Below are 27110 nucleotides of genomic sequence, written 5' to 3'. Positions count from 1 at the left end.
AGAAAGGTAACTTCGAAACTTGTGTTATAGAAACCAATTTGTTGGTAGCTTCTGTGTCCTGGTGTATTGACTCCGGGACTGCAACTCATGCGTGTAACTCACTGCAAGGGTTTGAAGGTAAGCAGAAGGTTGAGTGAAGGAGAAGTCACACTCTACTTGGGGACTACTACAACTATTGCAGTCGCGACCATAGGAACCGTGGAGTTATTTTTTAGAGAAGGAATAATTGTACTGAAAGATTGTTTTTATGTACAAAATTTAAGGAGAATTTTGATTTCTGTCTCAAAACTGTGTACAGATGGTTATTCTGTCTTCTTTAGTAATATGATTACTATTAAAAGAAACAACAGATTCGTCGCATACGGGGAACTAGAGAACGTTCTCTATGTTCTACATCCTTCTCTAGAAACTAACATAACCGAAACTACATCGGCTGAAATCCCCAAGAAGAAAGCCTGTGATATAGTTAATCCCACATGTCTGTGGCATTACCAACTTGGCCACATCGGTGTTGATTGAATCACAAGGTTGGTAAAGGATGGTCCTTTGGTTTTTCTAACTCTAGAAGATCTTCCCACTTGTGAGCCTTGCCTACAAGGCAAGATGACGAAACGGCCATTTAACGGTAAGCCTGAAAGATGTACAAGCACACTTGACCTAATACATACTGATGTATGTGGTCCCCTGAGTGTTAGGACACAAAATCAACACGTGTATTTCATCACCTTCACTGATGATTTTTCACGATATGGTTATGTGTACCTAATGAGACACAAGTCTGAATCCTTTGAAAAGTTCAAAGAGTTTAGACAAGAGGTCGAGAAACAGTTAGGGAGAGAAATTAAAGCCCTTCGATCAGATCGAGGTGGCGAGTATCTCTTTGATGAATTCAGGGACTACTTAAAGGACAATGAGATAGTATCACAATTAGCTCCTCCTACTACACCACAACTTAACGGTGTTTCAGAGAGGAGGAATAGGACCTTATGGGATATGGACCGATCTCTTCTCATACACTCAAAGTTACCCACATCCTTTTGGGGTCATGCATTAGAGACTACGATTTACGTGCTGAATCGGGTTCCAACCAAATCGGTTCTGAATACTCCATACGAACTTTGGACCGGAAACAAACCAAGTGTCAGACACTTGAAGATTTGGAGTTGTCCAACACACGTTAAAAGAATGAGTGCAGACAAGTTGGAATCCAAGACCAATCGTTGCCTATTTGTAGGCTACCCAAAAGACTCTGTAGGTTATCTATTCTATGACCCAAGTGAGCAGAAAGTGTTCTACAGTCGAAATGCACAATTCATGGAAACTGATTACATCATGGACACCCATCGACAAGAAATTGTTCTTGATGAGGAGAGCTCAGGAGCAGTGGAAGATGTCCCACATGTTCCAGGTAGTGACCAACCTAGAAGATCCAGTCGGGTATCCAGGCCACCAGTCTGTAATGGTTATGACCAGGATAATTACCTGGTGGAAACCTTGACTAGTGAGGAGGATCCCGTGAGTTACGCGAAAGCTATGTTGGACATAGATTCCTAGAAGTGGGTGGAGGCCATGAAAGCAGAGATGGACTCAATGGAGACCAATGGAGTCTCGACTCTAGTAGATCTGCCCTCCGGGGTAAAAGCAATCGGTTGCAAATGGATTTACAAGAGGAAGAAGGACCCCGATAGTAAGGTTGAGACCTTCAAAGTTCGCCTGGTGGCGAAAGGGTACACTCAGAAAGAGGGCATCGATTATGAGGAAACCTTTTCGCCTATGGCCATGCTTAAATCCATTAGGATCCTGCTAGCTGTAGCAGCATACCATGATTATGAGATTTGGCAGATGGATGTCAAAACTGCATTCCTGAATGGAGATCTTACTGAAGATATCTATATGCAGCAGCCGCAAGGCTTCATTGCTGTAGGACAGGAAAACATGGTATGTAAACTTAACAGATCCATTTATGGACTTAAACAAGCTTCTAGAAGTTGGAACATCCATTTTAATTCTGCTGTCAAATCGTTTGACTTCGAGCAGAATCCGGATGAACCTTGTGTCTACAAGAAGTATAGTGGAGATAAAGTTACCTTCTTGGTTCTGTATGTAGATGACATTCTACTCATTGGGAATGATGTAGGTATGTTAGCTACGGTGAAAGTATGGCTATCACAGCAATTCTCCATGAAAGATCTTGGAGAAGCCTCCTATATACTAGGTCTTCGACTCTATAGAGATAGATCGAAGCGGATAATAGGATTATCCCAATCTGCTTACATTGACAAAATAGTCAAGAGATACAGCATGGAAAACTCCAAGAAAGGAAATGTTCCTTTCAGGCACAGAGTCACTCTCTCCAAGAAGATGTCTCCCAAGACTTCTGAGGAGATTGATGGCATGAAAGACGTTCCTTATGCCTCAACCGTAGGGAGCATCATGTATGCCATGCTGTGCACTCATCCTGTCATAGCTCAGGCAGTGAGTGTAGTAAGCAGATTTCAGGCCAACATAGGGCAGGAGCATTGGACTGCTGTGAAAAACATACTTAAGTACCTTCGAAGGACAAAAGAGTTTTGTCTAGTATTCGATGGTAGCTCACTACAGATCCAAGGGTATACGGATGCCGATTTCCAGTCAGACCCAGATGATAGAAAGTCTACATCTAGATATGTTTTCACGATAGGATCGTGTGCTGTTTGCTGGAAAAGCAGCAAACAGGGGTCCACTGCAGACTCCACGACCGAGGCCGAGTACATTGCCACAAGTGAGGCTGCCAAAGAAGCCGTGTGGATGAAGAAGTTCGTTCACGAGTTGGGAGTAGTTCCGTCCAGCACATCACCCATCCCATTGTTGTGTGACCACAATGGAGCCATTGCTCAGGCTAAGGAGCCACGAGCCCACTCGAAGTCGAAGCACATCGAGAGGAAGTATCACGTACTGCGAAAGATTGTTGGTAGAGGGGACGTCCTGATTCAGAAGGTAGCGTCAGCGGAAAATGTAGCATATCCTTTGACAAAGCCACTATCACAGAAAATGTTTGAGAAACACGTGGAAAGCATGGCACTCCGGCTAGTACCTGATTGGACCTAAGTGCAAGTGGGAGCTGTTAGACAGTTTTGTATGCCCTTTGCTTCAATCAGAATGATGTAGTTAATGAGTTTATTGTCAATGAATAAAAGTGCATATTTGATTCATGTTCCCTTGGTATGTTTCTATGTAATACCCTTAAACTGGACAATTAATGAGACTCGTGTTAGTTTAGAATGTTCACAGCCAGTGGGTTGGTTGGAGTGGCCTGTCTCAGTTGCTTGGGTGAGACCCTAGGCACATACAATGTAGGATTCATTGAATCTATGAACTAGACCAGATTTCCAGAATTGCCATGGACCTTGGAGATTGATGGGCAAAACTGGAAAGTTACACCCGACCCCTAAGCACATATAGTGTAGGATTAATTGAACTATGACTGGACCAGATATCCAGTATTGCCTTGGACCTTGGAGATTGATGGGAAAAACTGGAAAGTTACACCCGACCCCTAGACTCGATTATGATACTGCATTAGGTGTCGGATTGGGCTGTCTTTGATATACCAATCAGTGAGATCCTTAGCGGGGGTCAAAACCTGGGTATGTTGGGATAGCCTGAGAATTCATCTGAGTGGGTGATCATAGTGACAGGATCAGCCCCTTTATTAGACAAAGGTAATGATCGGGGATGCACTCTCACTAATGGAAACCAAGACTACCGGCAGCCGATTTCAACCGTTGAGATTTGTTTTGCAAAGTATATTTTATATGAGATATAAAAGTATATATATTATGGTTTCTCAAATGTTTTTAAAAAGGTTTTAATTCCCGGGATCCATATAAGTGGAGAGTGCAACACTGTTCCTTGTAGCCGAGGGAGAGGTCCTCTCTTGTCGGGCAGCGTATGATCATTATGGGCTGAGAGGTTAAGTGTAAGACCATTGAGGATAATACCTGATGGGCTAATCTTGTATCTGCCTACAGTCCCTGGGTGTTACAAGGTGGCTTGGCCCAGGGACCACTTAGGGTAAGTGTTGGGCCCATAAAACCCATTTGATGGGTTTTCAGGGGGTGCACTGTCTATAACAGTGTATTTGGCCAGGCCTTGTAACAAAGGCTGGGCCGAACCTATGTGGTTGATGTGTAGATCAATGCTTAGGTCCCATGCCATACAAGGAAGCCCAACTAGGTAGCAGTTAGGAAGGTTAAGTGAGTACATAAGCATAATGGGCTTAAAGCCCATTTCGAACTGGGCTATTTATTTAGTTAATTAAAGGGGCGAATTCTGAGATAGAATTAGCAGAAAGGATAGGGTCTTTACCCTATTCACTCAGAGAGTCCAGATTTGAATGTGATTCAGATCTAGAAACCTCCTAATGATATTAGGAGAAAGCTAATCTAATCTGCAGATAAGATAAGGATTTATCCCTAACACCTAAAAGGGGTCTTATCCAAATATGACTTGGATAAGCAGCTCCTAATTGGATTAGGAGCTAATCTTTTTAGGTTAACAAAAGAAGGAGGGGGCAGCAGCCTTTAGAACACACAACATCAGATTTTCTTTAGTGCTGAAATCAAGAAGAGAGAATTCTGCACCGTACAAATACTCTCTTGCCGCCTCCCTACTCTTGCCGCCCTGTTTGCCAGTTCGATCTCCAGTTGTGGGAGAAGTCAAGATTGGATCTTGACATCAGTTCCTTGAGAAAGGATTGAAAGGAAGTTGTGCTCACGTACCATCCTGTTGATTCTTGCGAAAGACAGAATTCTTGGAGAACAACACTGCTAATTCTGCTCCATCCTGCATTGTGCCATCTTTAGAGGGAGCATTTTTTGGATCCTTCCTTGGGCGTGAACACCTCCATTGGGAGATACTACTTCTCCGTATCAGGTATAATTCTCTCCTACTCGTTTTGGTTCAGATCTGATTCAGTTTAAGGTTCAAGAGTGATCCTTGAAAATATGATTTTCTAAATAGGGAATGTGATTCCCAGTTGAAGGGAGAGAAAAATTTTTGAAATTCACCCCCTTATTTTGCAATCTTTGGGTGTCCATAGGATGGATCTCTCATCCCTTCAGTGGTATCAGAGCCAGGTTCAAATCTTGAACCAGTTTGTTTCAGATCTGAACCTGCGCAAATGGGCCGAAGGTGTTCTACCCGATTTGCGCAGATATGGGTTTTGGGAAATCTGTTCCCAAAATTAATGGGCGAATAATCTGAAATTAATTTTACATAAATCTAATTATTATTTAGAATTGTTCTTTATGATATTCTTGATTTATGGGTTGTTCGTACAAGAGGAGATCGAATTCTTGGTTTGCGCAGGGAACCTGCGATTTTGCAGTTCTTGAATTATCTTTTTTGGTCTGTAAATAATTTTTTTTTATTTTCTAGACTCAATGTATAGGTATTCGATCTGATGTAATTATTAATAGAAATAGGATTTCTATTTATTTATTTTTGGATCGAAGATGGCAGCGCAAAAAAGGAGATTTCGCAGAGAAGAAGATTTCATAGATGGGAGAATCGCTATCTGCGATTTGCAGTTTTTGAAACTGCATTCTATGATCTAACCTCTATTTTGCAGCATGGATTTTGCGAACAGCCCTGATTACTGATTCTTGTTTTTTCTTTTATCAGTATTTATTTTTAGATTATTTTCTTGAATTAGATTTAATTAAAGATCAAACCCTAGACCCATTCGAACCAAGATTGGTTCAAATAGTTTGAACCGAACCTAGGGTTTAATCAAGGCTGAAAGTCAGCCCTAATTTTCCCACTAATGGGCCTAAGGATTGGTGTTTAATTAAATGGTTAATTCGGCCCAACCTGTAAAGACCCAGTTTTAAAAGGTTAAAACTGCTAAAAGCCCACTTGACTTTTAAAGCTATATGGGATGAACCATTCGGCCCATATACCTAGATAATATTAATGGTTAATATTATGGATTTAAAATGGGCTTCAAATGGGCCTTACAGATGGTTAATTGATTGGATCAATTTATCCCTACATGTGATGTTGGGATGTGTGATGTGCTACGTACATGGGCCATAAGTTCTTGGCCCATGCTCAATCGACAATGGCTCTTGCGCACACTATGGCTGAATGCACATCATTGCCATGGTGTCCCTTTTGGTCATTGGATGACCTCCCTCAGTGGTGGGCCCCACACCTCATCAAGAGGTTACGTGCAGAACCCTAGCCGATTTAGGCCCACCAAAATCTGGCTTTATGAAAGTCAGTGGGAGCCACTTTGGTTTGACCTAAAATAAGAACTAGGGCATAATTAACTGTTCCCTCCAGCAAATATGAGTGCATGTGATAGGGAGATTCATATGATGAACTCTCTAAAGGCCTTCCATCATTAGCATGAGGATGGGTCTTTCAGTAATGAGGAAACGCACCAGAAAATGGGCTATCCATTTGCTGTTGGGCTTGTCTGAGTGTTTCATAAGATGATAGGGGCGTCATAAACCGATGTGGGAGGGTCTTCTCCAGAAAATGGGAACTCTCTCACGGTACCTTGGCGTTCACGAATATGATGGGTAAGCACTCACTGAACAGAAAGGTTTACCTAAAAACGGCTCTGAACCTTGTCTAACAGAGGCCAAAGGGAAAACTCATATGATGAGTGGATATGATCCTTCACAGAAAGGTGGTGGGGTAATGCAGCTGAAACAGTTGGCTCCATGCACCTTTATGTGATTTCCCACATTTCCAGAGACAACCCGTAGTCTCCGTCACTGAGAAAGGAGGGAAGTCTCAGAGACAAATAAATGAAAATGGAACATAGATTAAAATCCATATCTAAGAAATGAACATGAATCAAATTAGGTGGTGGACTGATGTTTGCTCTTTTATCAGAAAATGGCAAACGGATCATTTGAAAAACTGCTTGATGACAACAAGTTGAATGGCCCAAACTATGCTGACTGGTACAGGAACCTTATGCTGGTCCTAGCTTCTGAAAAGCTGGACAAAGTGGCAAAGAATCCTACTCCGGAGCGTCCGGGTGATAGGGCTTCTGAGGCCCGAAGGAGAGACTATGAAGAATGGAGGGAGAAAAACTCCCTTGCCCGGTCTTACATCATTGCCTCCTTAGACAACCCGATACAGAGGCAGTTCGATCAGATCAAACTTGCCAAGGACATACTGAACAGTCTCAGGACGATGTATGAAGAGCAGAATCGTTCTACTCGACAAAAGGTCTTGAAACAGTTCATGACCGCACAAATGTCCAAGGGTCAACAAGTTCACGACAATTGTCTTTGGATGATGGGATACATCAACGAACTAGAGGCTCTTGGATCCGGGGTGGACCTTGCAACTCAGATAGATGCTATCTTTAACTCTTTGCCTCCTTCCTTCAATCCGTTCATCATGAACTATAACATGAACAAGCTGAATGTCAGCTTACAAGAGCTTAGCAATATGTTGCAAAGAGATAAATAACTGATTAGAAAGGATGAGCCTGTAGGCATGGTTGTTGAAGTTGGCAAGGCAAGCAAGAGAATGAGGAAGGCAAAGAAGCCTCAGAAAAAAGCCACTAAGAGCAAGAAGCAGAAGAAAGACAAAGCATCGGATGCCTGTCACTTCTGCAAGATGGCTGGACAAAATTTCAAAAATTTTCTTTCAACCTTCCAGGAATCGTATTCCCAGTTTTAGAAAAACTGTATTTTTTAAGGATCATTCTTGCATTGAAACGAGACCAGATTCGAAACCAAAAGAAAGAGAAAAGTTTACCTGATATGGATTCCACAACTGTAGCTCCCAAAGTGGTAGTTCATGCCCAAACTGAATCCTAAAACCAGCCTCCACTGAAGATGGTGCAGCTTGGAATGAAGTCGGTTCAGCAATGTAGTTTTCAGCAAAACTACAATCCAACTGATTAAATCTTACAAGGGAGGTGAGCGCAAAAAAATTCTGATATTTTCTTGCAAAAATCAGAAGTTGAAACTGATCAAGATCAGTCATAAAGATGGAGAACAAATTAAGGTTTCTAGGGCGGCAAGAGTAGAGAGAAAGATCTGATAGCGGAGTGTGTAACTAGAGAAGTTTGTTCTCTCCTTTTATAAGCCTTAAGTAGCACCACTCCTAATCGAATTAGGAGGTTCCTAATTCAAATCTTTATTTGGATTTGAACTCCTTAAGTGGATAAAACTTATCCTAACGGGTGCTCCAAACCCATATTCGTCCAAGTCACTTGACTGCTTAAGTTGTCATGTGACTACTTGATTAATCCAATTAATCATGGGCTTTAGACCCATTAAGCAAGTGGCTCACATCCCTTGGTAGTTTCTGGCCCATTTAAGGTCAATTTGAATGGTGTGGGACCCCAACAATGACCTTATATAAGCCCATATTGATTCAGCCCAGCCTCTATGAGATGGCTTGGCCGAATTCATTATCAAGTACAGTGAACCCCTGAGTCCATCAGTATGGGCTCTTAATGGGCCCAACATTTACAATAAATGATCCTTGAGTCCAGCCATCCTATAAAGGCTCAAGGATAGTGAACTTAAATAAGATATAGTCCATATGGTAAACAACCCCAAATGGTCTCTTACACTTAACCTCTTAGCCTATAATGATCAAACACTACCCGACAGGGAAGGACCTCTCCTCTAGCTACAAGGTGCAATGTTGCACTCTCTGCTCGGATGGGTCACAGGAATTAAAACCTTTTTGAAAACACATTTTTATTAAAATATAATATTTATATATTATCATAAATATATTTTGCAAAAAAAATCTGAAACACAATCGGAATTGATTGCCGATAGTTTTGGTTTCCATCAATGAGAGCGTAGTCCCGATCATTCACTTTGTCCAATAAAAGGGTTGATCCTGTCACTATGATCACCCACTCGAGTGAATTCTTAGACTGTCTCAACATACCCAAGTTTTGACCCCCAAAGGATCTCACTGATTGGAATTTCAAAGACAGCCTGATCCGACACCCAATGCAGTACCATTACCGAGTCTAGGGATTATGTGTAACTTTCCAGTTTTAGCCATCAATCTCCAATGTTGGGGCATAACTGGAAATTGATCCGGGTTCAGTGTTTCAAACAAACACACACTACATGTTCTTCGGGTCCAACCCTAGTAGTTGAGACAAGCTGCCCCAACTTCTTTGGCAGCACATTAGTGTCAGCCTTAGTAGGATACACTCCCCAAGTCTATCCAATGACTAAGAACATTCTAAACTAACACGAGTGTCATAAGTATCTAGTTTAAGGGATAATTACATAGAAACACACCAATTATAATATGAAACAATTATGTACTTTTACTCATTTACAATAAATGTATCAGTACATCAATTTGATTGGAGTTAAGGGCATACACTATTTAACATCTCCCACTTGCACTTAGGTCTAATATGGTACAAGCCTTAGTCCCATACTGTCCACGTGTTTCTCAAACACTTTTTGTGTCAGTGGCTTAGTTAATGGGTCAGCCACATTCTCCATTGATGCTACCTTTTGAATTTGACGTCCCCTCTACCAACAATCTCCCAAGGTACATGATACTTCCTCTCAATGTGCTTTGACTTTGAGTGGGCTTTTGCCTCCTTAGCCTGAGCAATGGCTTCAGTGTTGTCGCACAACAATGGAATGGGTTATGTGCTAGATGGAATAACTCCTAATTCTTGAATGAACTTCTTCATCCATACTACTTCCTTGGCAGCTTCACTTACGATAATGTACTCAGCCTCAATCGTGGAATCTATTGTGGACCCTTGTTTGCAGTTTTCTAACTAATTGCATAGAACCCCATTGTAAAGATATAATCAGATGTAGACTTTCTATCATCTGGGTTTGATTGGAAGTCAGCATCAGTATACCCAACCATCTTTAGTGAACTATCACTGAAGAAAAGATAATACTCTTTTCTCCTCCGAAGGTATTTAAGTATGCTTTTCATGGCAATCCAGTGCTCCTATCTTGGGTTTGACTAGTATCTAGTTACCACACTCGCAGCCTGAGTGTATATTGAGTTTTATGTATTAATAAAATTAGATGGTATGATGTATAGTGAGTTTTATGTATTAATAAAATCAATTCACTATTATTTTATATTCAAATTGGTGTGTTTCTAGGAATCACCTCTTTCAACTTTTTGTGATCTCACTTTCTACCAAACCCTAAGGGCTTAACTTTCATTCTTTTAAATCTATCTTTCTACCTCTTCCCACCTTTTTTCTCCCATGTTCTCTTAATCTCTTCAAGCATTATACTAATAGCAGAGAAAGATCTAGTTGGCATTACTAGAAGAAAATTCATTAACGAGTCATCCAAATTATTGCAACATTAAACATCTTGACCCTGGTAGTCACTCTAATTTGTTTATTGGATATTTTTTCCTACAAGTCCTCATAGTGCTATTGTTGCTTTTTTATCAATCATGGTCATCTATAAATCGTATTTTGCCCTTATTGAACTTGGATCAAACACCAACCAAGTAGAAATTGTTGGAAAAGTAGTTACAGAAAACTAAAGGAGAAGCTTTGAGACATATATAAAACATTGTCTTTAGAATGCTATTTGTCCCTACTTAGTTGATTGAGTTTGCTGTTGGGTTATAGGCAAAATTGTTCCCAAGATACAATTGAGCATTAAGTGAGAAACTATAACAAGTAAAGTTGAAGAACCTCCAAAGAAACCTTCTGTAAGATAGTAATAGTTTGGACTGAGAGAGACAAGAGTGTTTTGTGTTGTGAATTTGAGCAAAAACTTGTGTAAAAAGAACTACTTGACTTGCACCTTTGATAGATTCTTGAGAGTCACCATGAAAAAGATGTATATATGTGAAGAGGCTCTTTCTATAGTCATGCATTCAAATTTTGTGACTATTCACAATTAGTTAATAGTTAATGACCTTTAACATTCGCACAATGTCTCTTGATCACACCTAATCAAGTTATGACTATTGAATTTGACTTAAAACGCCAATGGTCATGATTCAACCTCCCAAGTATTCAAATGCAAGCTCATGTGCGGTTCAATCAGGTGTGGTTTTTCAAATCGCTATTTGTGAATTGCAAATCACAATTTGCGATTAAAAAATTATGGTTTTTGTTTTTCAAGTGGCTTACAACTTGTGATGGTGATTTGCAAATTTCAGCTTGCGATTTTCACACATTGATTTCTACACATTGCGATTTGGAGTCATCACTTGAGATGTAGAATTTGTGATTTTTGCGCATCTCATCACATATCACTTGTGACCTCAACGTAACTTTGTGTTATTATTTCCCTCACACGAAACCTCATAGATGCAAGCAAAGTATGCCTCTAAAGGACCTCATTGCAGGCACATTACATGTGTTGCAAGGGTTAGGATTCATCATATGGATGGCCGAACCATGCTAGATGGCTGGGCAAATTTTCAAAAATTTCCTAATCCTTTTGGGAATTGAATTCCTTATGTTTTGAAAAATTACATTTTTCAGGATTGGTCTTGCAATGAACTGGACCAGATTGGAAACTAATCAAAGAGGGAGATTTATACCTAATACGGATATCACAAATGCAGATCCCAAGGTGGAAGTTCACACTCAAATCAGTCCCAAAACCAACCTCCATTGAAGATGGTGCAATGTATTCCTGAAGCCGGTTCAACAACACAAGTTTCAACAAAGCTACAACCCAACTTCTTGGATTGAACTAGGGAAGTTGAGCCTGATATCCCTTGAATTTTTCTTGCTAAAATCAGAGAAAAAACTGATTTATATTAGTCCCAGATAGCTGAGGTCGAAGTAGGAAATAACTAGGAGACGAAAGGGTGCAGAGAGGACCAGAAATTGAAAAAATATGAAGTTGTCTTTGACTGGTCCGCCACTTCCTCTTTCATAATCTTTTATGGAGCTATCACCTAATCTAATTAGGAGATAATCCAAATTGAAAACAGATCTGGACTCTAATTAGAGATATACCTTGTCTTCTTATAAGATTAGGTGCTCTATACCCAGATTTGGCCCATGTCACATGACAACTTAAACTATCATGCGACAGCTTAATTAATCATATTAATTATGGGCCTTAGGCCTATCAACTATAAGGCTCATGACCCAAGGGTGTTGCATGGCCAACTTAAGCTTGATTTGTATAGCGTGGGACCCCACAATGACCTTACATTAGTCCACATAGGTTCGGCCTAGCCTCCACGAAAAGGCTTGGCTGAATTCACTGCTAAACGTAGTGAACCCGTGAGCACATCACTATGGGCCCAACATTTACACTTAAATGGTGATTGAATTTAACCATCCTATGAAAACCCAAGGATAATGAACATAAGTAAGATAAAGCTCATCAGGAAATCAACCCTTAATGATCTCTTACACTTAATTTATTGGCCCATAATGATCACAACACTATCCAATAAGAAAGGACCTCTCCCCTAGCTGCAAGGTACAGTGCCATACTCTCTACTCGAATGGATCCCGGGAATTAAAACCTTTTTGCAAATATTTTTCATAAAACATTAATATATATATATATATATATATATATATATCATATGAATATATTTTGCAAAACCAAATCTCAAACATAGTTGAAATCAACTGCTGGCAATTTAGGTTTCCATTAGAGAGAAAGTGTAAGCCCTATCATTCACTTTGTCTGACAAAGGGGCCAGTCCTATCACTATGATCACCGACTCAAGTGAATTCTCAGACTACCCCAACATACCTAGGTTTTGACTCTCAATGGATCTCACTGATTGGCATATCAAAGACAATTCGATCCAACACCTAGTACAATACCATAATCAAGTTTAGGGGTTATGTGTAACTTTCCAGTTTTGCCCATCAATCTCCAAGGTCCAAGGCATAACTAGAAAATGGTTTGGGTTCAGTGATTCAACTAAACACACACTACATGTGCTTTGGGTCCAACCCTAGCAACTAAGACAAGCTACCCAAACTTCTTTGGTAGCACATCAGTGTCAACCTTGGCAGGATAAACTCCCCAAGTCCATCTAACGGCTGAGAACATTCTAAACTAACATGAGTCTCATAAGTGTCCAGTTTAAGGGGTAAAATCACAGAAACATAACAATATCAACATGAAATAGTAATATACTTTTATTCATTTACAATAAATGTATTTATACATCAATCTAATTGGAGCTAAGGGCATACACTATCTAACAACATGGTAGCAAGTCTTTATATTTTCTGTTCATATTTCTTATGAGCATAACTAAGCTCCTACTTAAAAAACCCCAAAGCAAATTTTGTAATTTTCCAATGTGGAACAAGACTTGAAATAAAGTAAAGAACAACAAAACTTTTTGGTGGAAATTTTTAAACCATTTTTCAAAATGAATATATAAATATGCTCTAGTAATTAGTCAATCAAATGCCCTCGTACCTACATAGATTACTAATATTCAATATTATTTAAAATGAAAAATACTAAATAAGAAAAGAGTTATAACTTGAGAATGGGAGGGGTGGAGGAGAATAATCAACGGTGGATAAAGAGGGGCTAGAGCCATAAATAAGTCTATGCCGCCCATGACTTGGCACCACCTGTCATTGTAGCACATGGGTCGTGTCAGGCATGTCACAAAAGTATGTGCCATGTCAGGCTTGGGTTTCAAGGCCCATGGGCCAATACAATAATGCAAACTGTGCTGGTGGCATAAGCCTATGGCACATGGCCCGACCTATATATATATATATATAATAGTTATATAATTATATACATATGTATATGAATATGTATATATGTAACAATAATTATATAATAATATATAATATACTATTATATATATATAAAGTTTAATTTTCAATTTTTTTATACTATTTTATTCCAATTGTATTGTAATTTTTAATTTCATTTTATTATTTCATATATAAACAATTGTATACATCAAAATTTATATAAAATAAAATTTTAAGCTTTTTTTTGATATTTTTTTTGTCTATCTTGTTAATTTATTTTAAAATTTTCATTATTTTGTTCTTTTTTTAATTATGCCTCTCATGGCTTGGCCTAGCCCACCACCTAACTTGGCCTAAGGCGCGACCTATGCCACAACATGGCATGGCCCAAGCCTGCTTTGGGCTCGTGCCATGGACCATGCCGGGCTAGATTCTGAAGTATCCCACAAATAGCAAGTATGACCTGCCAAAAGCATGGGCCACTCGTGAGTCGAGTTATGCTGGCCCAGCATGGCCAGATTTACACCGCTAATAGGGGCATTGTGGCAGACTAGCGGTCCACAGAGAGAAGAGAAAGAGAATGAGGTGAGATGCTTTATAACGTAAAGAGGAAGGGAAAGAAAAAACCAATGATTTTATGGGTTATACTCTGCGTTACATTTCTTTGAAAAGAAGCTATAATTTTTTATTCTTATTAAAACACCCCTATGGTTTCATAAATTTCATAAAACCTAATCCTATTATTTATATTTTACTAAAATATCCCTTATAGTTTGCAATCAATTTACTTACTCGACCATTCATTAGATGAAAATGGAAAATGATAATTTTAACCCTAACATCCATTCAAATAAATTTAATTTAAAGAAAATAAAAACAAAAATGCCATTTTCCCCCAATAATGCACACACAACCACTCTATTTTTTTCTATTTGGTCAATTTTGTTTTCTATACAAAAAGTGTTAGGTGTATTTTGGAATAAAAAACCATGGATCCATATCGTTGAATATTTTTCACAGTTTAGATGTGCTTTTTGTTAGATAGTGTATGCCCTTAGCTCCAATCAAATTGATGTACATTTTGACATTTATAGTAAATGAATAAAGTACATAATTGATTCATGTTATATCTAGTGTGTTTCTATGTAATACACTTAAACTAGACACTTATGAGACTCGTGTTAGTTTAGAATATTCACAACCATTGGATAGACCTGGGGAGGTTTATCTTGCCAAGGCTGACACTAATGTGCTGCTAAGTTGGTTGGGGTGGTTTGTTTTAGCTGCCAAGGTGAGACCTGAAGCACAAGTAATGTGAATTTGTTTGAATCTCTAAATTGGATCATTTTCCAGTTATGCCCTGGACCTTGGAGACAGATAGGCAAAATTGAACAGTTACACCTAACTCCTAAACTTGATTATGGTACTGTACTAGGTGTTGGATTGGACTGTCTTTGATGTGCCAATCAGTGAAATCCTTAGCGGGGGTAAAAACTTGGGTATGTTGGGGCAGTCTGAGAATTCACCTAAGTGGGTGATCATAGTGACAAAATCAACCCCTTTGTCAGACAAAGTGAATGATCTGAGACAACACTCTCTGATGGAATCCTAAACTACCAGTAGTTGATTTCAAACGTGTTTGAGATTTGTTTTGCAAAATATATTATATATAGATATGCATATATTATGTTTTATGAAAAGGTTTGCAAAGGTTTTAATTCTTGTGATCCATCCTGAGTAGAGAGTGCGACACTGTACCTTGCAGCCGAGGGAGTGATCCTCGCTTGTCGGGCAGTGTTTGATCATTATGGGCTGAGAGGTTAAGTGTAAGACCATTTAGGGTTTATACTTGATGGGCTAATCTCACTTAAATCCATAGTCCTTGGGATTTCATAAGGTGGCTGGACCCAAGGACCATTTAGTGTAAATCCATACTTGATGGGCTAATCCCGCTTGTCTTCTGTAGTGAATTTGGCCAGGCCTTGTAACAGTGGCTAGGCTAAACCCATATGACTTTTGTGGAGATCAATGTTAAGGTCCCACGCCATACAAAGAGATCTAAGCTATCCAACAAATCAAAAGGGAAGTGAGCTAGATAACTTAATGGGCCTAAAACCCATTTTGAACTAAGTTAATTTTGATTAATTAAAATTAAATATGTCTGATTTTGAGTTTAGATCTGGATCTGGGTCAGCAAGAGGATATGATATGTCTTATCCACTTAAGAGTTCAGATCCAAATAAAGATTTGGATCAAAGAACCCTTTCTTAATAGGATTAGGAAGTTGATCCAGAGAGGCTATAAATAGAAGGCGAACTGCTACAATTTAACACTTTTGTTGAATCCAATTCTTTCCTTTGTTCTTGCCGCCCTACCTTGTTCGATCTTCATAGTCTTGGAGTGATCAATATTCGACCTTGATTCTAACTTTTGCTAGAAAAATCAGATATGAAGTTGTGCTCACACTCAGTTGTATGATTCTTGCTGAAGGATTGCAGTTCTTGCTGAATAACTGTTATGTTGATCCTGCTTCATCCTAAGCTATGTCATCTTCAGTGGAGGCATGATTTGGTGACCTCTTTGGGCGTGAACACCTTCATTGGGAGCTACGTTTGTGGATTCCGTATCAGGTATATCCCTCCCTCCTTTTGGTTTCAGATCTGGTCCGATTTGTTTCAAGAACGAACCTTGAAAAATGCAGATTTTCTAAATCAGGGAATATGATTCCTGGAAGGGTGAAAGAAAATTTTTGAAATTTTGCCCAACCTCCCTACATGGTTTGGCCATCCATATGATGGATCACCCTTCCCTTCATTGGTATCAGAGCCAAGTTCAATTCTTGAACCAAATTCAGACCATATTTGGACTTGTGCAAATCGACAGAAACTGTTCTACCTGATTTGCGTAGATTGGTGTTTTCTGAGAAATCGGTTCTCAGTAATTGGGTGTATGATCTGAAAAATATTTCTTTATTATTCTGTTATAACTATGGAATAGTTATGTGGTTGTTTCTTGAATTTTGGGTTGTACGTATGGTGGAGATCGAAATCTTTTTGGCACCAATATTAGTGCACCTTGTTTTTTTATTCTATTCGATTTGGTTTGTAAATATATATATTTTTTTATTTTTTAGACAAATTGTATAGGTTTCAATCTGATGTAATTAAAAGAAAATTAGGGTTTTTTTTCTATTTTTTACATCTGAAGAACTGCTGGTTCGTGTGGAGGAGAAGAAGAAGTTTTGTAGATACAAGATCTATAATCTGTGATTTGCAGAAATCGAATCCACTATCTGCAATTAATTTGTTTCTTGCAGGTTTGCAGATTGTCCAAGATCATCACACTACAGTCCTCTGATTTTGTTTCTTGCTGATCTTGATTGTCTTGTTCACCTTTAATTATTTTTCATATCATATTCTTGTGAATTAGGTCATGTTTTGGACGCCAAACCTTAGACCGATTTGACCTAGTTTAAATTGGTTGGACCAAACCCATGGTTTGGTGGGGTCTATTCTCAACCCCATGGACCAAGGGTTTGATGGCCCATCACATGATTCAATTTGGCCCACCCCTGTACAACCTTTTTTTTCTAAGTTGAAGCAGAATCAACCCACTTTCAGCATTACATCTATATGGGCTGAACTGGCTTTTGCAATTTATCCCATATACCTTGATAATATTATGGGCCTTAATGAGCTGATAATGTGTTAACTTTACTTAATTAGGGTTTTTTAGTGTATTTGATTGATTGGATCAATTTCATGCATGTGGATGTATGTGATGTGCTGAATGTGATTCACACATGGGCCATAAGCACTTGGCCCAGGTTTAATCGTTAGTGGCTCTTTATGTACATCATGGCTGAATGCACATCATTGCCACCATAAAATCATTGGATGATCTCCCTTCATGATGGGCCTTAAATCGACTTCTTCTCCAAGAGGAACCATGCAGAACCCTAGCCCATTTTGGGCCTATTTGAATCTAACTTTAAGAAAGTCAGTGGGAGCCACTTTGGTTTGACCTAAATCAGATATAGGGATGTTTCAACTTATTCCCTCTAGATATAAAAGTGCATGTGATAGCGGAATTCATATGATGAATTCTCTAAAGGCCTTCTATCATTAGCATGAAGATGGGTTGTGTTAGTAATGAGGAGATGCACCATAAAATTGGGCTATCCATTTTCTAATCCAGTCTGTTTGATTGCTTCATAAGATGATAGGGACATCATAGGCCGATGTGGGAGGGGCCTATCCTAAAATGGAAGACTCTCTCACGGTACCTTGGGGTCCACGAATATGACGACTCAGCACTTATTGGACAAAAAGGTTTAACCTAAAATGGCAATGAACCTTTTTTAACTGAGGCCAAAGGGAAATCTCATAAGATGTGTGGATATGATCCTTTACAGAAAGTGGTGGGGCTTTGCAGCTGAAACAGTTGGATCCATGCACCTATGTGATTTCCCACATTTCTAGAGACATAACTGTGTCTCCATCACTAAGATGGGAGGGAAATCTTAGAGATGAAGAAATGGAAATGGAACATACATTAAAAGTCTTTCTATGTAAATAACATGAATCTATTTAGGTTGTGGACTAATATTTTACCTTTTATCAGAAATGGCAAATGAACAATTCACCAAACTATTGGATGATAACAAACTTAAAGGACCCAATTATGCTGACTAGTGCCGTAACCTTATGCCGGTGCTGACATCCAAGAAATTGGACAAGGTAGTCAAAAACCCTACACTGGAACATCTAGGTGATAGGGCTTCCGAGGCCTATAAGAAGGAATATCAAGAATGGGAGGAGAAGAACTCTCTTACCCGATGTTATATTATAGTCTCATTAGATAATCCGATACAGAGACAGTTCGATAAGATTGAAGTGTCCAAAGGTATCATGCATAGTCTGAGTGTATGAAGAGCAGAATCATTCTACTCGACAAAAAGTCCAAAAGCTATTTATGACCATACAGATGTCTGAGAAACAACAAGTTCATGACTATTGTCTCAAGATGATAGACTACATCAATAAACTGGAGGTTCTCAAGTCTAGACTAGATGATGACACCAAAATTGATGTCGTATTAAACTCTTTGCCTCCCTCCTTCAATCAGTTTATCCTGAATTACAACATTAATAAGCTAAAGGTTAGCCTTCAAGAACTCAACAATATGTTGTAGAGGGCTGAAGAACTGATAAAGAAGGACAGGCTGATAGCCATTCAATCAGATCGAGGAGGTGAATATCTCTCCGACAAATTCTGGAACTACTTAAAGGAAAATAGGATTGCATCACAATTAGCTCCTCCTGCTACACCACAATTAAACAGTGTATCGGAGAGGAGAAATCAGACTCTATTGGATATGGTTTGTTAACTTCTCGTCCACTTAGAATTATCTATATCCTTTTGGGGATACACATTAGAGGCTACGATATACATGTTGAATCGGGTTCCAACCAAATTCATTCCTAAGACTCCCTATGAGCTATGGGCTGATAAGAAACCAAGTGTAAGAAACTTGAAGATTTGGGGTTGTCCGACACATGTTAAAAGGACAAGTGTTGACAAATTGGAATCCAAGACCAGTCGTTGTATATTTGTAGGTTACCCCAAAAGTTTTGTAGGTTACCTATTCTATGACCCAAATGAGCAAAAGGTGTTTTGCAATCGGAATGCCTACTGCTTGAATGAAGATTACATTCTGGACAATCTTCATCAAGAAATAGTTCTTGATGAAGAGAGCTCAAGGGTAGTAGGAGATGTTCCACAGGATCTAGATAATACCCAACCTAGAAGATCTACCCGGGTTTCTAGGCCTCCAATTCATTACAACTATGATCAAGAAAATTACTTAATGGAAGCCACAATCAGTGAGGAAGATCCCCTGACTTATACGGAAGCTATGTTGGACATAGATTCCTTGAAGTGGGTAGATGCTATAAAATCCGAGATGGACTCAATGAAAAACTGGACACTTGTAGACCCACCCCATAGGGTGAAAGCAATTGGTTGCAAATGAATCTACAAGAGGAAGAAGGGCCCTGATGGGAAGATTGAGATCTATAAAGCTCGTCTTGTAGTGAAGGGGTACACTCAGAAATAAGAAATCGATTATGAGGAAACCTTTTCGCCAGTAGCCATGCTTAAATCCATAAGGATCTTACTAGTTGTAGCAGCACACTCTGATTATAAGATTTGGCAAATGGATGTCAAAACCGCATTCCTGAATAGAGATCTTACTGAAGATATCTACATGCAACAACCACAAGGTTTCATTGCTGTAGGACAGAAACACATAGTGTATAAACTCTACTGGTCCATCTATGGACTTAAGCAAGCTTTTAGAAGTTGGAACATCCGATTTGACTCTATTGTCAAATAGTTTGACTTTGAGTAAAATCTGGATGAGCCTTGTGTTTATAGGAAAATAGTGAGAGATAAGGTTACATTCCTGGTTCTATATGTAGATGACATTTTACTCATTGAGAATGATGTAAAAATGTTAACTACGGTGAAAGTATGGCTTTCACAACAATTCTCCATGAAAGATCTTGGAAAAGCCTCCTACATCTTGGGACTTCGACTCTATAGAGATAGATCGAAGAGGATAATAGGATTATCCCAATTTACTTACATGGACAAGATTATCAAAAGATACAGCATGGAGAACTCCAAGAAGGGATTTGTCCCTTTCAGACACGGAGTCACTCTTTCCAAGTGTATGTCTCCCAAGACTCTCGAGGAGATTGAGGGCATGAGAGAGGTTCCTTATGCCTTAGCCATAGGGAGCATCATGTATGTCATGTTGTGCACTCGGCCAAACATTGCTTAAGCTGTGAGTGTGGTAAGTAGATACCAATCAAACCAAGGATAGGAGCACTAGACATCTGTAAAGAGCATACTCAAATACCTTCGAAGGACAAAAGAGTTTTGTCTAGTATTCAATGGTAGTTCACTATAAATCGTCGGGCATATTGATATCGACTTCCAAGCAAACCCAAATGATAGAAAGTCTACATTTGGTTACATCTTTATGATGGGGTCCTATGTAAAAAGAAAAATAGTCCACAAAGGGCATGAGAGAGGTTCCTTATGCCTTAGTTGTAGGGAGCATCATGTATGCCATGTTGTGCACTCGACCAGACATTGCTCAAGCTGTGAGTGTGGTAAGTAGATACCAATCAAACCCAAGATAGGAGCATTGGACAGTTGTAAAGAGCATACTCAAATACCTTCGAAGGACAAAAGAGTTTTGTCTAGTATTCAATGGTAGTTCACTACAAATTGTCGGGCATATTGATATTAGCTTCAAGGCAAACCCAAATGATAGAAAGTCTACATCTAGTTACATCTTTATGATGGGGTCATATGTAGAAAGAAAAATAGTCCACAACCAGGCCAAGCACATTGTCGTAAGTGAAGCTGCCTAATAGATGAAGTTGTTCATCCTAGAATTTGGAATTCAGCACATCACTCATTCCACCGTTGTGCGACAACACTAGATCTATGGGAGATTGTTATTAGAGAAGACGTCTAAATTTAGAGAGTAGCATCAGCAGAGAATGTGAGAGACCCATTGACTAAGCCACTGACAAAGAAAGTGTTTGAGAAACACATGGAAAGTATGGAACTCCGGCTTGTACCTCCTGATTGGACCTAAGTGCAAGTGGGAGTTGTTAGATAGTGTATGCCCTTACTCCAATCAGATTGATGTGCATTTTGACATTTATTGTAAATGAATAAAGTACATAATTGACTCATGTTATATCTGGTGTGTTTCTGTGTAATACCCTTAAACCTGGCACTTATGAGACTCGTGTTAGTTTAGAATATTCATAGTTGTTGGGTAGACATGGGGATGTTTATCCTACCAAGGTTGACACTAATGTGTTGCCAAGTCAGTTGGGGTGGCTTGTCTCAACTGTCATGGTGAGACCTGAAGCACATGTAGTATGAGTTTGTTTGAAACTCTAAACCGGACCATTTTCCAATTATGCTCTGGACCTTGGAGACAGATGGGCAAAACTAAAAAGTTACACTTAACCCTTAGACTCGATTATGGTACTGCAGGGGTCAAAACCTAGGTATGTTGGGGTAGTCTGAGAATTCACCTAAGTGGGTGATCATAGTGACAAAACCAACCCTTTTGTCGGACAAAGTGAATGATTGGGGACAACACACTCTCTGATGGAAACCTAAACTGCTGGTAGTTGATTTCAAACGTGTTTGAGATTTTTTTTGCAAAATATACTTATATACAGATATACATATATTATGTTTTATGAAAAAGTTTGCAATGGTTTTAATTCTCGGGGTCCATCATGAGTAGAAAATGCGATACTGTACTTTGTAGCCGAGGGAGAGGCCCTCTCTTGTCGGATAGTGTTTGATCATTATGGGCTGAAAGGTTAAGTGTAAGACCATTTAGGGTTTATACCTGATGGGCTAATCTCACTTAAGTCCATAGTCCTTGGGCCTTGATAAGGTGGCTGGACCCAATGATCATTTAGTGTAAATGTTGGGCCTGCTAAAAGCCCATACTGATGGGCTCAAGGGTTCACTGTCTTCAGTAGTTAATTCAACCAGACCTTGTAATAGTGGCTAGGTTGAACCCATATGGCTTTTGTGGAGATCAATAATAGGGTCCCACGCCATACAAAGAGAGCTAAGCTATCCAACAAATCAAAAGGGAAGTGAGCTTGATAACTTAATGGGCCTAAAACCCATTTTGAACTAAGTTAATTTTGATTAATTAAAATTAAATATGGGCGATTTTGAGTTTAGATCTGGATCTGGGTTAGGAAGAGGATATGTTAAGCCTTATCCACTTAAGAGTTCAGATCCAAATAAAGATTTGGATCAAAAAACTCTTTCCAAATAGGATTAGGAAGCTGATCTAGAAAGGCTATAAATAGAGGGCAAACTACTACAATTTAACACTTTTGCTGAATCCAGTTCTTTCCTCTATTTTTGCTACCTTACCCTGTTCAATCTCCATAGTCTTGGATTGATCAAGATTCGATCTTGATTCTGATTTTTGTTAGAAAAATCAGATCTAAAGTTGTGCTCACACTCCCTTGCATGATCCTTGCTGAAGGATTGTAGTTCTTGTTGAAGAACAACTCTGCTGATCCTGCTTCATCCTAAACTGTGCCATATTCAGTAGAGACAGGATTTGGTGACTTCTTTGGGCATGAACACCACGTTAGAAGCTACGTTTGTGTATTCCGTATTAGGTATATCCCTCCCTCCTTTTGGTTTCAAATCTGGTTCGACTTGTTTCAAAAATGAACCTTGAAAAATACAATTTTTCTAAATCAGGGAATACGATTCCCAGAAGGGTAAAAGAAATTTTTTGAAATTTTGCCCAACCTCTTTACATGGTTCGGCCATCCATATGATGGCTCACCCTTCCCTTTAGTTTTGGAATAAACAACCATGGACTCATGCTCTTGTACATTATTTGCCACTTAGTTTAGGTGATTATGTTACTATTTTGAGATGGCACATCAAATAGTTCTGAAGGTCGATAAATAGGTAGCAAATTATGAGGAGTGTTGCAATAAAATGAAAACTATAGGATAAGTTTAAGTAAATCTATTAAACTATAGGAGTGGTAAATGTTCCTTTTTATTTATATTATTTCTATTTAATAAATTGAGAAAAGTTTAACTTCGCCCCATACAACTCCAAACTTGGCACGTTGGTGTCAAGGCTCATGTTATGGGACAGGTGTTTCTCCCAATGGAAAGAAGGGAGATAGAGAGACGGGATCCCTATCATTTCATTTAGGCTATGTTTGGTTTGAAGGAAAAAGTAGGGAAAATAAAAAGCAAAGAAACCTTTATAAATTTTGTATAGATTTTCATACCTTTTCCTTCAAACCAAAACACCTTGTTCGCAACCACATTTGTGATTTTAATATATGAGATCAAATCAACCCCCTACAAGATTGCCCCCCACAATATCTCACAGCACATCTCATACTGGGGACATCTCCCAATACATGACTGAGATGTGCTGTGGGACGTTGTGAGGGACTGATTTGAACTCCCAATATATTGGTTAGTTGTTTTTCCCATATCCCCTCTTTTCCATATCATAGTCGAACAAAATAAAGGAAAGAAATCTCACTCCGATCGTCTGTTTTTCTTTCCCGCCTTTTTCTTTCTTTCCAGTTTGCTCCATTCCAAACCCTAGTAATGGTCGCGTACTCGCGTAGTCCTGCATAGAATATTAGAACCTACCTCCTCTGTCAACGGCTTTGGTACGTCGCTGCAGCTGGAACACGACACTGTCAGGTCTCTCTTATTTTTGTTTTCCATCTCTATTATCCTCGTTACTTTCAATCATTGAAATCAATCTTTGTCCCCAACATCCAACACCTCACGGTATACAGAGTAAAAATGAAAATGCATCATCTAAAACGAAATCAACTTACATCCAACTCTCTCTCTGTCTGCCTTAAACATGTAAATAAACCTAAGTTGCAGAACTAATTTGGAGTGATTCTTTTTCGTTAAATCACTTGGGATCATTAGGATTCAAGGTCTATGGTTCCCCTTGATAGCCATTAATGCTCCTTTTATCCCTAAATTCACCGCAGGTGGAAGGTGGCCATTCCTGGAATCAATTTCTGTAGACTATATTTCTTTCTTGGAATTGTGAGAATCTTTCTTTATATGCAGGATCATAAGAATCTTGACACATTTTTCCACTGTTATTTTTGTTTTCAATACTCATCAGTTATAATCTTGCTCTGTACTTATTAGTGTTTATTTGTTTACTTTTGAGTTTCTTGTAAGGGTCAAGAAGAAGGTTTACCATGTCTCAGACATCTGAACAATTTGTTGAGACGTTGGTTGAGAGGTGGCGACTGATGGGAAACCAAGCTTATCGTGGTGGTAATCTTCGAAAGGCAGAGGAGTATTACACATCTGGGTTGAACTGTGCTTCTTCACATGGGGCACTCAGAAGTTGCTTAGGGGCTGTGGTGCTGTGTTATAGCGACCGTGCATTGACAAGGATGTCTCTTGGAAGGATGAGAGAAGCAATTGAGGACTGTATGAAAGCTTCTACAATTGATCCCAAATTTCTCAAAGTTGAAGTTACGAGTGGAAGCTGTTATCTTGCACTTGGGGAGATTGATGATGCTGGGAAATGTTTCATGAAATGCTTTTGATCGAGGCTGTCAAACCTTGGCATGGGCATAGACTGTAAACCTGTAAAAGAGGCTTCTGATGGTTTGCAAAAGTCTCTGCTAGTGGCTGATTATATGGATCAAGCTACTGAGCTTTTGAAGAAAACAACATCTGAAGCTGCGAAAAGTGCAATGGATGTAATCTCTAAGGGTCTAATGATAAGTCCATACTCAGAGAAATTACTTAAAATGAAGGCAAGTGCTCTCTTGAACCTGAAGAAATATAGTGAGGTGATTCAACTGTGCAAACAGATCTCTGAATATGCAGAACAACATTGTGGCACAGCCAGTGCTCATGGCCAGTCTGATCCCCAGAATGCAAATAACTATTCGTTCTGGCCTTGGCGGCAGGAAATAAGTTTCAAGGCCATTGCAGGGAAGTTGGAGCTATGCGAGAACATTCTTGATGAACTAATTAAGAATCTAAAGAAAGAGAAATCTGTTCCTGAGAAGGATGTAAGTGATCATAAGCCATTGAGCCCCATGGCTGCAGGGGACAAAGCATTTCAATCAGGAAATTATTCAGATGCAGTTAAACATTATACCGCTGCTTTATCTTGTAAAAACAGGTCACACCATTTTGTTGCAAGTTGTATTCGCCATCGAGCTTCTGCATATAAAGCTTTGGGACAAATTACAGACGCTATTGCTGATTGTAGCTTAGCCATATCCCTTGATGGAAATTACCCAAAGGCAAATTATTTGAGAGCTACATTATATGAGATTATAAGAGACTATGGGCAAGCAGTTACTGATCTTCAGAGATATATATATCTTATCCAAAAGCAATCAAAGAGTATGGTCAATCAGTCTTGTGGTGGATTAACAAGAGGTCAAATTGATTCAAATGAAGCTCATCAGAAACTTTCCAGAGCAGAAAAAGAAGCCAAAAGGGGGACACCCTTGGATATGTACCTTATCTTAGGAATTAAACCATCTGCCACAGCAAGTGATATTAAGAAGGCTTACCACAAAGCATTCCTCAGACACCATCCAGACAAGACAAGCCAATTACTTGCAAAAATTGGAATCAGAGATGCTGGACCGTGTAAGGAAATTGGAAATAAGGTACGGAAGGATGCTGAAATGCTTTTTAAAATAATTGGACAAGCATATGCAGTACTCTCTGATCCCATTCAACGCTCAAGCTATGATCGTGGGGAGGGGCAAAGGGAAGCAAAAAGAAGAACTTGATGGTAGCATGGGGAAGGATTGTAATGATGTTTAGACTAAGATACAAGAATGGAAATGTTTGCCTCACTGGTTTATGTTTCATTGATTTTCATATGTATATATTTACTATGTTGCCTTAGGACTCTCTTAGGTGAAGCATGAGTAGTAGAGATTAGAAGCGGGGTTTTTGAATCAATACATTGGATTACCTATAGATTCCTTTCCTGGTATTTGTAGTTCTGTAAAGATGTTCTTGTATTTTTTTTTTCTTTTTAGCAAATACATAAGTAGGGAAGTCTTCATGTTTCAGAAAAGACACTTGGTGCTATGAATGAGATAATTAAATGTTGATGGTGTAATATTTATCCTCTTTGATAATCTTTCTTGCTAGTATGATATTCATTGTTTTGTTTGCAAAGACCTATATGCAAGTAAATTTGAGAATTACTGGAAATGAGAATGCTTTAGAGCTTTGTTTTTTTTTTTTTTTTTTCCTTTGGCTTCGTTTGACTGCAGTGCAACATACCACAAAGTAACAGCTCATGTGATGAATAATTCCTTAGAGGAATCCGTCAACCAATCCTTAATCCATGAATCAAATAATCAATGTATTTAAGCACCAGTTCTTAGGACAATTGATCAAGAAGCCAATCAAGCAGCCTTAGTCACCGAGCAGTGAAGATATCCAAGTGGCAAACTCGGACTGGATGGGTCAACACAGCTGGTTCTTTTAGCTAGAATTGAACCAACAGGAGCCTTCTTATGACTCCATATCTTGCTCGAAAAGAATGAATTATCACCAGCTGCATAAGCAGCAGTAGGAGAAGAGTTCGTGAGGAGTTTATAATTTGGTCTACATGTATAGGTGCTATGAAGTGTAAAGGACCAAATAAGCTTCTCTCCAATGAAAGATGAATTGACTAGACACTTTAGCCCACTAGGACTGTTACCAGGCCTGAAAATGTTGCATGGTATCCAGGTGTCCCTGGATCATACCACACCTTTACACGACTTCCATCAC

At 39.1% G+C, this 27110-nt stretch overlaps 2 protein-coding genes across 2 annotated transcripts; both read left to right on the top strand.

Moving 5' to 3' along the window:
• Positions 1 to 24541: 24541 nt before the first annotated feature.
• Positions 24542 to 24898, top strand: LOC148790446 (hsp70/Hsp90 co-chaperone CNS1-like). Its single transcript, XM_088892297.1, has one exon. The coding sequence runs from the start codon at positions 24542 to 24544 to the stop codon at positions 24896 to 24898; it is 357 nt and encodes a 118-aa protein (XP_088748423.1).
• Positions 24899 to 24919: 21 nt separating this feature from the next.
• LOC104609495 (uncharacterized) lies at positions 24920 to 26110 on the top strand. Its single transcript, XM_010275827.2, has one exon. It carries the CDS (start codon positions 24920 to 24922, stop codon positions 26108 to 26110), a length of 1191 nt encoding a protein of 396 aa, XP_010274129.1.
• Positions 26111 to 27110: the final 1000 nt, after the last annotated feature.

Source organism: Nelumbo nucifera, chromosome 7 (assembly GCF_055504915.1).
Source record: "Nelumbo nucifera cultivar China Antique chromosome 7, China Antique-T2T, whole genome shotgun sequence".
Classification (NCBI taxonomy): domain Eukaryota; kingdom Viridiplantae; phylum Streptophyta; class Magnoliopsida; order Proteales; family Nelumbonaceae; genus Nelumbo; species Nelumbo nucifera.
Note: the sequence above shows the minus strand (reverse complement) of the source record. Positions and strands in the feature narration are given on the sequence as shown.